Here is a 17,095-nt window from a genome sequence, read left to right on the forward strand (position 1 = left end):
CTACCCAACTATCGAAACATCTGTCCTAAATTAATCCTTTTTTCAGTATGCTATATAAAAAAAGGAACCCTAGGAGACTGGAATCTTGCCTTGGACAATTAGACATAGGTGTTTTTTTATATATATTTTCCTGTGAAAATCTGTGGTTATGAAAAGTAATGTGACCTCAGGTTATAACAGCCAAAAACACTAAGGAGCTTTAAAATGTTAAGAGAAATGTTGAAAAATGCTATGGTATCTTGTAAACTAACCATTGCTAAAATATTGCAAGAACCATGGTTTTCTATGTATAATAGTTACACAACTTTCTATGCCTCCTCTGTCTCTACTGCATTTTGATTTATAGTTTACCGGTGAGAAGAAAAGTTGGAAATGAAAAATAAATTCTTATTCCGTTATATAAGTGGAGATTGTTCTATTAGTGAGCAAACTGGCTTTTCATTTGTTCTTGTAAAAGCAGTTGTTTTTAATGCTGCTCTGGGGGTGGGGGAAGGGGTAAAAGCATCTTGTGCATGTTTTAGGAGCTCAGACATTTAAAAGGTGACTCATAAATCTCTTCAAATTTTCTAAAGGGAAAGCACAGTGCATTTTGAAAATGTCAACATCAGGAAGGAAGACCAGAAAAAATGTTTTCTCTATATTCCACGGTATAATGAAGAAATAGTATTACAGGAAGAAAAAAAGGTAATGGTAACGAACATAATCATTTGCAATATGTGAAAATTATTTATGATGGGATTAAAATGTTCCCATTTGAAACAGTGTACATTTAGGAAAGGTACATGAGCCATAGTATAAAAATAGTTGTACAGATTGGTGGGGTTTATGATGCAGGGTTTTTTTAAGATGAATTTGCATAGACTTAAGCTATCTTCACAAAGTACGATATATTCTTTTTACATTATTGTAACATATTTCATTATATAACTTCTGAAAGTCATAGGAGAATTGGAGAAACAATAGGAGAACTTCTGTATCATACTTGTCCCAAATAGGAAAAAGACACAATTTTCTTTTTCAAATATAACCTTAAAAGAATAGATTTCAGTTTGGTGATTCATTCCTTCAGTTTACAGGCAATCTTTTTTTGTCTAATTCTTTAAACACTCAGATTGATTAATTCCGTCAACACTATTTATGTTTCATGTCCACATTGCTCCCGTATATCAAGCCATAGTTTGACTGGCTAAGTACTGAGGTTTAAGAGGATTATTGTGTAAGAATTGTAAGATGAGTAAAAGGACTTTGCCCTTTTCTTTCACATAGCTCATTTTTTCTGTTTGCTATAGAGAACTTCTCCTTCTCTGTAGCAGCGCCTGTCCTCTGGAATGAGGTTCCCCCTGAGATTCAAGTGGCCCCCTCCTTACTGGCATTTTGAAGGGCCCTGAAGATATGGCTCTTCGTCCAGGCCTTTGGTGAGGATGGTTGACACCTCTCTTCTTCCTTTTTCTCATTCTCATCTGGGTTTGTTTTCTCTGCCATCTTTGTTCATTTGTTTGGATTTCTTGAATTCTTGTTTTTAAATGTTTTAACAATTTGTAAATTGCCCAGAGTTGCTGGGAGTCTGATGGCATGTAAATTAATAAATTATTATAGACTCTGAATATTTATTTATTTATCAAATTTTGCTACCACCCATCTCCCCCTAAAGGAGGGACTCTGGGTGGTTTACAATAAAGGGTAAATACAGTATCAACACCAAGTATCATAGAATAAGAGTTTTTTAGTGGTTTGTTATACTGAAATATTGTTTATTCATTAAAATTATATCCTGTCTTCTATTTGTGAGCTCAAGATAGTGTATGTAGTGTTCCCGTTACTGTTTCTCAACATTTCAGTTTCACAGGTTCCTAGGTGTTGAGGATATACCTGTTGCCTTCTTCAGTGCTTGGTGAAAACTTATTTTTATTTGAAAGACAGTTGGCAGCTGGATTTTCCTTAACATAACTGGCAAACCTTATGCTTTGTCCTCAATATAAAGGATGGTGTTACCTTCTGTTGTATATGAGAAAGTTGTTCACTTAATTTCATTTGATCTTAGCATATAAGTAGTTCGACAGATATTATTTTTAGGAAGCCTAGCACGGAGCAATAAGGGTCATAACTATAAAAGCTAGATTTTTCATTTCTACTTATTCCTCATCCCCATGTTATCTATATGCAGTGTTCTCACAAGAGTGTAGTTGAAGTTTGTTATTGATGCTGAATGGAGTTTGAAGGAACAGTATTTTGAGATCCCAAATAACTGTATCTACTGTAATATTCATTTCATTATCTTCTATCTTCTTTGGGGTATTTGCTGATTTCGCTAAGTGCCACACCACCAAATGTTCGTGTCATGTGCTTTGATATATGTGATCTGTTTATCTGATGGAGATTTATACATTGTGATAGCGTGTTACGATTTTGCTGCAGAATTTACTGGAATTCTGTCCTCTGTTACATGAGGCACAGTAGAAGAGAGATGCAATTATTTTGTTCTTTGTAGGATGGGGTTGACCTTTGAGCAACATGACCCCCACATTATAATATCAACTAGCTTTCTCTCTTATGCTTTTAAAGTCTTGATGAGTCATTTATATTTTAGTCACCATCCAGTTTGACTGTTGTCATGCACTGTACATAGATTGCTTTTCAAGTCAGCTTTGAAATGTATGTAGTATACTGTATGACAGCCTATTGTGCATTTTGTGAATTTCACTTTGATTCAATTATATGCTATAACTACCAGTTCATTTCTGGGTCTAAGTAAGTATTAAATTTTTCTAGGTATTTGTATAAAGTTTACATAGCTTGAACTGTACATATTTAATATTGATAATCAAAAATTGGAATCTAATTTACAAATGGAAATGTCAGTTATATCTAATATGTGTTATCTATGCCATCAAAATCAGTAATTTAAATTCAGATACATTTAAGATATTTTCAGGGATAAAATGGGACTGTTCCATCTTCCTTCTTTTTATCTTAGCTTTAAAACTAAAATGAAGACCAAATAGAAAGCCTCAGAACTAAAATCTGAGTGGAAAAATTTCAGTACTACCTCTGTCTTCCAATTAAATGTGGAAAATCAGGGAAAATGTGTTTCCATCTTCTTTCAAATAACACAATGTATTTCAAAGCTTGTTGATTATTCTGGTTGTAAATAAATGCTATATATATTTGCAAAATAGTAAAAAATGTTTCAGTTGGCCAAAATTGTTTTGTTTTCATTCCTGTTTTCTGTGCAAGAAGAAAATGAAATCTTCAACTTTTGGTTTAGAACATACAAGTTCCATAGACTCAGAAAGCTGTAATCTGATGTATCCAACTGCTAATAATCCAACCCAGTAACCCAACCATGATTATTCAATTTTACTGGAGGAAATCTGAGTTAGCACAAAATGAAAAACTGTAGTATGTTGTAAAATGCAAATGAACATTTCACTTGTTTTGTGAGTAAAAAGGAAGACAGGAAGAAAAGCACATAAGCTTTAGGTTCTTCCTAATATAGGTATGGGTATGGGCCAGTGAAATTCATTAATTTTTTTTTTAAATTCAGATCATAGATAAGAAAGCTGAATATTGCATTTCAAAATGAAATTTATTTATTTAGTAAATGTAAAGGCTGTCCATCTCATATACATGCCTCTGGGCAGCTCATAGTTAAAACAGAATAAAAGCAATAAAAACAACCAGAATTAAAAACCACAAAAATGACATAAAAATAGCAGCAGAGAACTCTCATAAACACTCTCACCCATACTAACAGGGCCCCAGGCTCAATGGCAAAACCAGCAGGGTTGGGGCAAGTCTGATTTCTTGGGGGATGATGTTTCAGAGGGCAAGTGCCATGGCAGAAAAGGCTCTCCTCCTGGGTCCCGACAGATGACACTCTCTTGCAGACCAGACCCGAATCATGCCTCTCCTGCCAGATCTAACTGGACTGATAGACACCACTGGGGAGAGACAGTCCTGTAGGTAATGAATTATGTGAGAACAAATGATGCAGAAAGAAGACAAGCAAAATAATTTAGTAATACAGTTCAAATGTTAGAAAAAGCATTATATGCTGTTGGGGGAAGGTATTTTGAAGAATTAAATAATTCTACCCTACCCAGACAAGTATAAACAGTTTCTGAGAGGGACATACTCCTATACAGATTTTCAAAATTCATTTTGTTTCCGTACCTTTTTGAGGAGCTGCATCATGAAGGTTTGGGGTACATAAATTATTTGTAGTCTGGAGTGACCTTTGTAATAAACCAGTGAAAAATAGACATGTTAGCACATCTGAATAATTACTGCAATATTTATTTACATAAAGTTGTATATATAACTACCCCAGTTCAAATCATGTGTTTCACAACTGTAGAAGTTCTGCAAGGAAGAGTGGGAAAATTTCCAAAAGTGAAAATAGAAAGACTTTTAGCTGCCCAAATGTGTTGGAAATATATTATTTCCTCTTCTTCTTCTTCCTTTTGAGTAACACAACATACTGACTGAAAGGACATTCAAACTTCTGTACCTGCCATATTCACTGTGTCCTTATTTTGAGTTTGCAAACAACTGCACATAGATATTAAGTGTGCATTCAAATTTCTAGAAATATTGTTATGTTTAACTTTGTACCACCTAGAGGTTATGTCAACATGAAGGTTACTATTATTTTTTTTTTGCTGCCCAGAGTTGGGAGTTGGGCAGCATACAAATTAATTAACTAATTTATCTGTTCACTTAAAGGGTACACTGAAACATACAAATTGACCAGGGTGCTTAAATCTTTGCATACAACTCTTTAGTGAAGCATGCATTGCATGGATAACATTGAACCATGTTGATTAGTATTTTACAGATTTTCTAGAGAAACAAGTGGAAGCACTTTGGATGGAAACTTGAAGCAGTTGGTAATGGAATTTGGAACTAATTTTAATAAATGTTACTTTTAACTTTGTTAGTGTACTAATGAATTGTTGGTGCTTAGGAAAAGAAATCAGGAGTAGGATATGTTGCATTGCAAGTAATTTAACACTGAATTTAATTACAAATGGCTCTTTTATGTTTGGAAAGACTTTTTATGAAGCAGTAAATTGTAAACATATTGCATGTGAATGTTCAGTTTACTAGTACAGCTCATATTCCATCCAGTAAAGAATTTCTTATAGATTTTCCTACTTGTGAAAGTAGGATTTTTTTTGGTATGCTTCAGAAAATAAATAAATAAAAAAATAAAAAAATAACATATAACTGAGAAAAATGACAGGAAAGAGCAAGGCTGTCAGTATGGAAGAGATGTTGTAGTAAGACTGATGATAGTCTGTAGTACTCATCTTAGCTTTTCAAGCTTAACCCTTTTGTTCATCAATCAGTTTAAAGTGGCAGGTAGTGACCATTAGGAGGATTCATTAGCACCCTGCAGCACGTTTGTACAGGGTGACCCACATCTGTCTTCATTAGAAGTTTGCTAGTTGCCAGTAGTGAACAGATGGATCATTATTGTCTATGTTGCCCTTTGGGTGTACCTGGAGGACAGACAAAGTCATCCTGAGCAGGACACACAGTGTTACCTCACAAAGAGGGAAGAATTTGAATAATATTATTATAGACACTGATGGTTACTGCTGTGGTGTACTTGTTTGACCTTGGATGAAAATAAAAATGTAATAATTACCAATATTTGCACCTGCTTTAACAAATTTTAATAACTTTTTTGCAAGAAATAATCTAGCAGTGAGATTTGCTTGTTTTGCATGCTAGGGTTTTCTTTTTTAGACAACCAGTTATTTTTCATTTGGTAGAACGTTTACTAAAGATGGGAAAGTGAAAGGAGATTTTTTTAGATGGGTACTGCAGATACTGGTGAAAGTTAGTGTGTAGTATATGATCTGTGCCAAGGAATGAGTATTTGTCAAAAGAGGTAAAAATAGAATGGTTCTGTCCACTTTGTTATGAGGAAATGAATGTTGGATATGTTAAAAGAAACACTCAAGTAAATTGAATGGGAAGAGAGTAGTTAAGAAGTGTGTGTGGTTGTTAAAAGAAGAAGAGATGCAGACAAGAATTATGGGTGATGAATGCATGTAGATTGAATACAGAAGTGAGTTATCAGTATGATGGAAATCTTCTGGTCATACAGGGAGAATGAACGAGGAGTGAATTGCAAAACAAATATATGAAGGATTAGTGGTCAGTAAAAAGGGGAAGGGGGAACCAAAGAATTTGTAGCTGGATGGAGCTGATGAGTTCTTCAGAAAGAGAACGGTGGGAATGGTAAAGAACAAACTGTAATGTATTAATCAGTATATGGACTTGATGGAAGAAAGGATGGGTGACAAGGATAGAAAGATACAGAGGATATAATAATTGGTGCTGATATAAACTAAATTCAGTTGGATTTTCTTTTCTTTTCTCCTGCGTTTAAATTGTTCTGCTTACTACTTCTTACTTTTTTCTGTTCTTTACATATTGTTTATCCTGAAAGGGAATAGTTTGATGTAACTGAGTACTTTGAAATAAACTTTGCATCTTAAAGGAATGGGGCAGTTATCTCAAAGATGAGAATTTACAATTTAATTAACAGATGTTATCAGTTATTGTGTGGGGGACTAATCATCTCTTATATTTATTTCCCTTACAACTTTGGAGTATGGAATTAATCTTATTATAATATTTTGAGTTTACATTTCACAAATGAACTTATTGGTGTTTTGGAAAAATGCTTGATACTGATACTGATTTCGTCTGAGGAAATTCTCCTCCAGTCCTTGCATTCTTCACATTAGAAGAAAGAGAAGAAAAAAGGAGGTTTGAGAATTGTCATCACAGCTTGTTTCTGAATTCTACTAGTTAATCAGGGAGGGAATTTTAAAAAAATCTGTTAAACATTTCAGCTTAATTAATCATGCCAAATAGTGTAAGCCTAAGGTTTATAACTAATTGGACATGCTTTATGTAACAAACAACAACCAAAAAGATTTAGATTTGTTTTAGTCATCTGACCCATTTCCCCAACATATGCAAATAACAGTTTTACTGACTGCATGAATAAAGGAGAGGATCCAAAAAATATCCCAGCCATGCAATGTATGGTTGATCAAATGTAATGTAACTTAACGCTTAACACTTTTTAACTGTTAAGAACAATAATAAAATACAAAATAAAAACAGCTTGCAGTGTATCAAAGAAATTTAGTATTTAACAGAAGAAGATTTTGTTGGGCGTAGCCGAGCAGGTAAGGTCAAGTCTCCTTTGGGTCAGCTTGATTATGGTGACTCCATAGATACATTAATTTGGTTTTCTTAGCAGCAGTACAAAAAGTAATTTGCCACTGCCTTCTTCTGGAATGGCTATTGACTTCTCTCTTGTTCTGTCAGTGACTTCCAAGTTTAGCCTTACAGATCTGGGATTTCTGGATATTCTTTAACTGACATGCTAACCAGGTTCAAACTAGCTTAGCTTTTTCAGATCAGCCATGGCATATGTTAATCTAAAATAGGGATATGATGTTACAGTTTTCTGATGCTAAGCTGGTCCAGGTGTTAAGTAGTCTTGGGAATTTATCTGGAAAAACCTGATGCAGGATCTCAAGTTCCATCAGGGAAAACATGCTGATGTAATTATAGACATACCAAAAGTTTTGTGAACAAATTTCTGCCTAAATAGTTTATGGAAAAAGCTAATGAACTAATAATGGTGAACTTTGGTGGCAATTGTGTTCTCTTGATCATAGGAATCAGCATAATGCTATCTACTTATCTAGTGGCAAAATAATCTGAATTGCTCAATTCTTTTTTAAATTTCCCAAAGGAAAAAAAAAATATATTTAAAAAAAATACTTACTTCATCATTCAGTGAAGTTGTAAAGTTGAGTATAAGCGTGGGTTTTCTGAATATACCTGTTAAAGGTATGGTGACATTTACAGCTGTTGCTGGCATTTTCAAATGTTATATCTAATACCATCTTGTGTTATATTGTCAGCTGTGAAAGTGAGATTTGAGTAATTTGAAGCAGCAATATACAAGAAACCATTAAAGCTCGTTATAATGTCGAAGTCACACATGAACAATCCGCATTTATCTAAGTCATTACTTGTTGTCTTTGCTTAAGAGTCAGATATGAAAGCTTTTCTTAAGATTTTTATTAAGAATCTTAATATTTTACATCTGTATGAACATCATACTGGGTAACTATAAAATATAACTCAGTGGCTAAACTTTACGAATTTTTTTCTCTCTCTCTCTCTCTCACCCGCCCCCCCCCCCCAAAAAAAAACCCCCCAAAAGATTTCACAAAATCATGTTTTGGAAAAATAAATACCTGGCTTCTGTAGAGATAAAACTGATATTCTACACGAAAATATGATTCTTTTTAAAAATGCCACCTATGTCCTGTCTGTGTTCTTGTTTATAGCTATGTATGTTTTGTTGATTTCTAAGTGTGCATTACTGGATTTTCAGATGTGCTGCTACCCTTCAGATACTCAATTTTAACAGTTCACAATTTCAGGGGTCTGATTCTTCTTCCATGCAGTATTCTTGCACAGCTGAATAACAAATGGATATGGGATGTACAGCCACAGGTATGTGTGCAGGCACTGTGCTAGACCTCCCTTATCTGGTCTTAGCTAATTATGTGCTTTGTTAGTATGTAATGTGGCTGATTTTTGTTATTTAAACAGAGCTGTGAGGGGCAAAGTTTAGGGATTGTATGTATCACATGACTGTATTTCTCACAGTAATTCTACCTGCAAGTTTGCACATTTAGGATAGGAATGTTGGGGGTCCCTCCTTATGGGTGATCCAGGAAGAGAAGGAAACCACTCCTGTGACATCTATGCTGTAGAATGGCCTTTTACCAGAGATCTGAATGGCATCTTTACTCTTGACCTTTAGGAAAGCAGTGAAAACAGAGCTGTCTGGAAAGGGTTTTAGTGATTAAGATCTGATTATTGGGGCAGATGATGATGATGATGAAGATGATGACAACAACAACAAAAATCAACACAGACTGTTTGGATATACAGTACGAAGAAAAAATGGTGGTTATGGCTTGTTGCAAGTGAAGACGACTGGGGAATGAAATTAGAAGTCTAAACGATAATATAAAAACAAGAAGATACTAATAAATGTCTAAGCAGAATGTAACAGAATCAAAGGTGGCATACAAAACTGAACAGTTACAATACCGAATCAAAAATTGGAAAGTTAAAATTCTACATGGTCAATATCTGTAAAAATAATTAAGGCATGGTGAATAGTAACAAGATTTGGTAATGGCTTCAGTTTGGATTCATCAAGAAGGAAACAAAGCGTAATGTTTTCAGCACAAGAACAAGCACCAGCAGCCAAAAAACAAAACTTAAATTGAAAACAAAAGCAAATGTAGAAAAAGATGAGACTATTGACCACCTAATCAGTAGCTGTAGAAAAATTGCCCAGTTTACACTATAAGGCAAGACTTGATCAGGTAGCAAAAATGATACGCTGGAACTTATGCAAAAAGTATGGATTTGATGCCCCAGAGTATTGGTAAGATCAAAATTTATGGACAACTACAATACTTTTCTTGATTGTGAGTTGTTCTTATAATAATGACTTTATTGGTATTAATGCCTTTATTATTCATAATATATTATGTTGTGATTAAGTATATTGTTTGATAATATTTGATTTTTAACTGAAAATCTCAATTAGTCTTTGTAAAGTGTATCATTATAAAAAATACAGTAAACAAATGCATTAATTCATCTACTCTTCTCCCATGTCTTGTTCCCAAGACATGGGAACATATAACACCTCTGCTGTGCAAGCTGCACTGCGTGCCAGTTTGCTTCTGGGTCCAATTCAAGGTGTTGGTTATCACCTTTAAAGCCCTACATGGCATGGGACCAGGTTACCTGAGGGACCGCCTCATCCCCATCACATTGACCCGCCCCACCCAATCATCCAGAGAGGGCATGTTATGGACCCCGTCTGTAAGATAATTTCATCTGGTGGGGTCCAAGAAACGGGCCTTCTCTGCAGTGGCCCCCAACCTTTGGAACATCTTGCCCCTGGAGGTGAGGCAGGCCCCTTCACTCCTGACCTTCCGAAAGGCCCTGAAGACTTGGTTCTGCCGTCTCACTTGGGGTGGGAAAGTGGTTACCATTCCTGGGGGTGGCTCGCACCCTAGAGCCCCTCCCACCAGCTTGGAATTTTATAGCCTCTTGGATTTTATATTTATTTATTGCATTTTATATTTGTAATGTGCTTTATTTTTATGGGATTTTAACATTTATTGTTGCAGGTTGATTTTATTGTAAGCTTCCAGAGTCCCTCTTTTGGGGGAGATGGGCGGTAATAAAATTTGAATAATAATAATAATAATAACAATAATAATAGCTTCTCAGATCTCATTTTCCCACAATGAAGCTGTCATTGTGCTTGATCCCTTTTATCTCCCTCCCTCCCTCCCTCTATATATATTAGATCTATCTATCTATGTACAGGTAGTCCTTGAGTTACGGCGGCAGTTGGGACTGGAATTTCCATTGCTAAGTGATGCAGTCGTAAAGTGTGATTGTATCACTTAGCGATGGCAATCCCTGCAGTCCCAACTGCTCTTGTTAACTGAATTGCAGTGGTCATTAGGTGAGGACCTCCTTGCAACTTTCTGCTGGCTCCCCACAACCAAAGTCAGTGGGGAAGCTGGCAAGAAATTGCAAGTTCCAATTGGTTTGCAAGTAGGCCAGCAGGGAGGTAAGTAGCTGCTGCTGGGTAGGGGAGGGTGCAAGAGGGGCCAGTGTGGTGTGGTGTGGGCACAGTGAGGCATGGGGTAGTTGCTGCCAGGTGGGGGAGGGAGGGGATGCTTCAGGGGTGCACAAGTGGCGGAAAGGTACAGCTAGGGTTGGGGAGGGTGCGAGGGTGTCTGTGAGTAGCAGGGAGGCATGGTGAATTTCAGGGAGGGTGCACATGGGTGTGTGAGGGTGCAAGGGAGGTTTGATGCTAGAGGAGGGTGTGGGGGTGTGCAAGTGGTGGGGGAGGCACGGTGAGGTTTGGGGCTCAAGGAGAGTGTACAAGGGTGTGAGGGAAGCGCAGTGAGGCTCGGAGGGTGTGTGAGAGAGTGCAAGGGTGTGAAGAAGGCATGGCAAGGGCAGGGGAGGGTGCACAGGGTATGCGAGTGGTGGGGAGGCGCAGGAGGCTTGGCATGTGTGCAAGGGAAAGTGTGAGGAAGGTGCTGCAAGGCTTGGGGGTTTGTGAGGGTTTGAGGGAGGCATGGCGAGGCTTGGGGAGGGTGCACAGGGGTGCGCAAGTGCCTGGCACAGCATGAACGCAGGGGACTGGGGATGGTATGTAGGTGGGGGAGACTTACCACAGTGATTTGCAACCTTCCCTGCTAGCTTCCCCATTGACTTTCTGGGGAAACCGGCAGGGAAGGTCACAAATGGTGATCATGTCAGTGTGGGGCAGTGCAGCCAGGCATAAGTGCAAGCTGGTTGCCAAGCACCCAGATTTTGATCATGTGACTGTGGGGGTGCTGGGACGGCTGGAACTCCAAGGACCATTTGTTCAGCGCCATTGTAATTTTGAATGGTTGTTGAACAAAGAGTCCTAAGTCAAGGACTAGTTTTGTCTGTCTGTCTGTCTCTCTTATCACTGTCTCTCTCTATCAGATATCTCTGTCTCTGTTTCTGTTTCTGTCTCCATCTCCATCTTTATCTCTATCTCAAATGCATATATTGAAAAAGGGTTCAGGATGATGAGAAGACACATGGAAGAAAGAGATGGTTACCAGTTTAGTGCAGTTTTATGGCTTATTTTCCCTAACTCAGCCCTCAAGATGTATTAGAATGTAACTTCTTTAACCGTAATGGCAGGAAATAATAGGAGTTGAAATTCTGCATTTCCGGAAGACCCCAAATTGAAAAGCATTAATTTAGGCTAGCAAAAATGGTGGTGGTTCTCTATCCAAATGAAGAATTCACTGCACTGCAATGGTTACTGTTTTCCTATTCTCAGAATAACTGTGCTCATCTTGTAGATGCAGAATATTTTATGAGCCATTTACTATATATAAGGTATACTGCCCAGGATATCTCCTGTCTAATTTATCGCATAAACAAAGGCATATCTGCTGCAAGCATTAGAACACATACATACATTCAAACATAGTGTAATGATTGCCTATTCTGACATACTCAGTCTCACAAGGGGATTTTTTATGAAAACTGATTTATTGAAAGAATAGTATGCAAATACGAAGAAAGCTGAGAATGAGCAAAAGCGCGCCAAATACAAACTAAAAACCCTCGCTTCAAAACCAGCCCCGCCCTTCCTCCCTCCTAGCAACCACCCCCTCCCAGGTGTTAGCAACCGTTACCCACATCGGCCTGAGAAAGTAACCTTGAACAGAGTCAATAACCCAAACATACATTCCACAGTTGCAGTAAGAAGATTACAGCCTGGCACGGCTGGATGGAAATTTCCAACCCGCAAACACGGGTTAGAAAAGTGACATGCGAAACGTTACGATGTATACAGAACATTGAAACGATGAACATGACACATAGATACAAGGAATAAAGATTAGCTAGTGTTTTCCATTCTTTTTTAAATAGATGACTATTTATATTCTGAATGTCAGACAAGAAGGTATTTGGTCTCTGAGTAGATTTACTGTAGTCCATTTAATAAAGAATACAGTTATTCTGATTGTCAGAAATAATATACCTCAGAATGAATAAAACACTCACTTGTAAAGTTACAAATGCAGCAAATTAATAGGACAATAAAGGTACATGTTTAATATTTCATGATAGAAGTGATTTATTTAACAGTCGCTAGTACTTGGCACATAAAAAGTAGCATTAATTGTTTAACTTGGAGAAGGTGGAATACTTGGTTTTTATTACGTCTTATAGTGCTATTTCAGTTGATTACAACATATTCCACTGTTTTAAATGATATAAGAGACAAAGTATTTTCCTTTCACATTACAGAAAATTAAAATTTGCCACTGAGTAAGGAACTGTGAAATATTGAAGCTTAACTGTATATGCTCATATTTGAGTCAGCTCCTAGGCTGTTTAACCCAGTTCTGTCTATTCAGAAACTCTTCAAAACAACAGCAGTGGCCTTCCTGAGACTTGCTGCTTAAAATTATGTCAACTGGCGATGCCAGACATTGTATTTGTGACCTTTAGCATCTGAGGCATGAGCTTTGCCATTGAGCAGCAGTATTGCAGAAAAAGAGGAAAGTATCCCCTTGGGGAAACCTATTGTAAAACATGTGTGTATAATTTCCAACAAGACTATTAAGCTCATTATTATATCCCAATGTTTGCCTAGTTACACAGTTTCTAACTCGATGTCCACACTAAACCAACACTTGCTTACTAACAGGTGGGCTTAGTTGTTATTTTCAGACAACTTTATGGGACAGCAACCTTAGATAATCTTTTTCAGAAGATTCTTTGAAATATTTAATGGTATTTGGAACAAGAAGTTAAGGCTTGAAAGTCTGAACTGTAGAAATATTTAAATCCAACAGTAAGAAATAAAACTTGCATTATAGTTGTTGAGAGAGACAGTTGAGGAACAGTACAGTCCCTGTCTGCTCAAAATATATTCCTATTGATTTTCCTGGAGTTTACTTCCAGGTAAAATGGATACAGGATTGCAGCTTAAGAAGATAACTCTGAGTTCCAAAGGAAAAATATTAAGAGTTGTAAGGCTTCATTGTGCTCTGTGTACATCTTGTAAGATGCAGTGTGAACCAGATAATGTATGCCTTGTAACTATGTAACAGATAATGTATGCCTTATAACAGGTGAATTAGGAAATAAAGTGAGTGACTGGAACAAATGTCATCTTCCAGCATGGTTTATGATGTTGCTCTTGTGGCCTATACCCTACATTCACACAAAAGTGCTTTGTTGTTGTTTATTCGTTTAGTCGCTTCCGACTCTTCGTGACTTCATCGACCAGCCCACGCCAGAGCTTCCTGTCGGTCGTCAACTCCCCTGTCTCCCCCAGGGACGAGTCTGTCACCTCTAGAATATCATCCATCCATCTTGCCCTTGGTCGGCCCCTCTTCCTTTTGCCCTCCACTCTCCCTAGCATCAGCATCTTCTCCAGGCTGTCCTGTCTTCTCATGATGTGGCCAAAGTGTTTCAGTTTTGCCTTTAATATCGTTCCCTCAAGTGAGCAGTCTGGCTTTATTTCCTGGAGGATGGACTGGTTTGATCTTCTTGCAGTCCAAGGCACTCTCAGAATTTTCCTCCAACACCACAGTTCCAAAGCATCTACCTTCCTTCACTCAGCCTTCCTTATGGTCCAGCTCTCGCAGCCATATGTTACTACAGGGAACACCATTGCTTTAACTATGCGGACCTTTGTTGTCAGTGTGATGTCTCTGCTCTTAACTATTTTATCGAGATTTGTCATTGCTCTTCTCCCAAGGATTAAGCGTCTTCTGATTTCCTGACTGCAGTCAGCATCTGCAGTAATCTTTGCACCTAGGAATACAAAGTTTTTCACTGCTTCTACATTTTCTCCCTCTATTTGCCAGTTATTAATCAAGCTGGTTGCCATAATCTTGGTTTTTTTGAGGTTTAGCTGCAAGCCAGCTTTTGCACTTTCTTCTTTCACCTTCATCATAAGGCTCCTCAGTTCCTCTTCGCTTTCAGCCATCAAAGTGGTATCATCTGCATATCTGAGATTGTTAATGTTTCTTCCAGAGATTTTAACTCCAGCTTTGGATTCCTCAAGCCCAGCTTGTCGCATGATGTGTTCTGCGTACAAGTTGAATAGGTAGGGTGAGAGTATACAGCCCTGCCATACTCCTTTCCCAATGTTAAACCAGTCCGTTGTTCCGTGCTCTGTTCTTACTGTTGCTACTTGGTTGTTATACAGATTCTTCAGGAGGCATACAAGATGACTTGGTATCCCCATACCACTAAGAACTTGCCACAATTTGTTATGGTCCACACAGTCAAAGGCTTTAGAATAGTCAATAAAACAGAAAGAGATGTTTTTCTGAAACTCCCTGGCTTTTTCCATTATCCAGCAGATATTGGCAATTTGGTCTCTAGTTCCTCTGCCTTTTCTAAACCCAGCTTGTACATCTGGCAATTCTCGCTCCATGAATTGCTGAAGTCTACCTTGCAGGATCTTGAGCATTACCTTACTGGCATGTGAAATGAGTGCCACTGTTCGATAATTTGAACATTCTTTAGTGTTCCCGTTTTTTGGTATGGGGATATAAGTTGATTTTTTCCAATCTGATGGCCATTCTTGTGTTTTCCAAATTTGCTGGCATATAGCATGCATTACCTTGACAGCATCATCTTGCAAGATTTTGAATAGTTCAGCTGGGATGCCTTCATCTCCTTTCTAATTTTCTGGAAGAGGTCTCTTGTCCTTCCTATTCTTTTGTCTTCTTCCACTTCCACACATTGCTTGTTTAAAAACAATTCCTTATCTCTTCTGGCTAACCTCTGGAATTTTGCATTTAATTGGGCATATCTCCCCCTATCACTGTTGCCTTTTGCTTTCCTTCTTTCTTGGGCTACTTCTAGTGTCTCAGCAGACAGCCATTTTACCTTCTTGGTTTTCTCTTTCTTTGGGATGTATTTTGTTGCCGCCTCCTGAACAATGTTGTGAACTTCTGCCCAGAGTTCTTCCGGGACCCTATCTACTAAGTCCAGTCCCTTAAATTGATTCTTCACCTCCACTGCATATTCCTTAGGAATATTAGTGAGCTCATATCTAGCTGATCTGTGGGTCTTCCCTAATCTCTTTAGTCTGATCCTAAATTGTACAAGAAGAAGTTCGTGATCGGAACTACAGTCAGCTCCAGGTCTTGTTTTTACCGACTGTAGAGATGTCCGCCACCTTTGGCTGCAAAGGATGTAGTCAATCTGATTTCGGTGTTGTCCATCTGGTGAAGTCCATGTATAAAGCCGTCTCTTAGGTTGTTGGAAGAGAGTGTTTGTTATGCAGAGTGAATTGTCTTGGCAAAATTCTATCAGCCTATGTCCTGCTTCGTTTTGTTCTCCCAGGCCATACTTACCTGTAATTCCAGGTGTCATTTGACTGCCCACCTTAGCCTTCCAGTCTCCTGTGATGAAAATAACATATCTTTTAGGCGTGTTGTCCAGTAGGTGCTGCAGATCCTCATAGAACTGCTCTACTTCAGCTTCTTCAGCATTTGTGGTTGGGGCGTATATTTGGATCACTGTGATGTTAGATGGCTTGCCCTGAATTTGAATTGAGATCATTCTGTCGTTTTTTGGATTGTATCCAAGCACTGCTTTCGCCACTTTACTATTAATTATGAAGGCTACTCCATTTCTTCTGTGGTCCTCTTGTCCACAGTAGTAGATCTGGTGGTCATTTGATGTGAAGTGGCCCATTCCAGTCCATTTCAGTTCACTGATGCCCAAAATGTCGATCTTTAATCTTGACATCTCACCAATAACCACATCCAATTTGCCCTGGCTCATAGATCTTACATTCCAGGTTCCAATGGTGTGTTGATCCTTAGAACATCGGATTCGCCGTTCACCACCAGCACTGTCGGCTGCTAGCTGTCCTTTCAGCTTTGAGCTAGCTGCGTCATCACGTCTGGGGCTAGTTGAGCTCATCCTCTGTTCCTCCCCAGTAGCATTTTGACCATCTTCTGACCTGGGGGTCTCATCTTCCGATGGTATACCGACATATCTCTGGTTGTACTGATCCATTTAGTTTTCACGGCAAGAATACTGGGGTGGGTTGCCATTACCTTCCGCAGGGATCGCATTTAGTCTGACCTCTCTGTCATGACCTTCCCGTCTTGGGTGGCCCTTCATGGTTTAGCTCATGGCATCATTGAGGTGCTCAAGCTCCAGCACCACGACAAGGTAACGATCCTTTGCTGAAGACAAAAGTGCTATGTATCTATAATCTTGTTAGCCTTTACAACAACCTTGTGAGTCAGTACTTTTTTGTATAGCAAATAAGAATCTGGTCAGAGAATAGTTTCTTATCTGAGGGACAGATAGTTATTTATCTAAGCTGGGAATCTGTGACCTCAGATATGCTAAGCCACAACTCCAGGATGTTCCAGAAGTCCCTCAAGAAGACCTGGTTATG

General features: G+C 38.2%; 1 protein-coding gene across 1 annotated transcript in view; it reads left to right on the forward strand.

Annotated features, from left to right (window-relative positions):
- STPG2 (sperm tail PG-rich repeat containing 2) overlaps positions 1–17,095 on the forward strand; it is a 243,558-nt gene that overhangs the window by 21,256 nt on the left and 205,207 nt on the right. The window contains exon 6 of the mRNA XM_063310735.1: positions 573–684. Coding sequence (XP_063166805.1) covers positions 573–684 — 112 coding nt within the window. The remainder of the gene's footprint in view (positions 1–572; positions 685–17,095) is intronic.

This window comes from Candoia aspera, chromosome 8, assembly GCF_035149785.1.
Source record: "Candoia aspera isolate rCanAsp1 chromosome 8, rCanAsp1.hap2, whole genome shotgun sequence".
Classification (NCBI taxonomy): Eukaryota; Metazoa; Chordata; class Lepidosauria; order Squamata; family Boidae; genus Candoia; species Candoia aspera.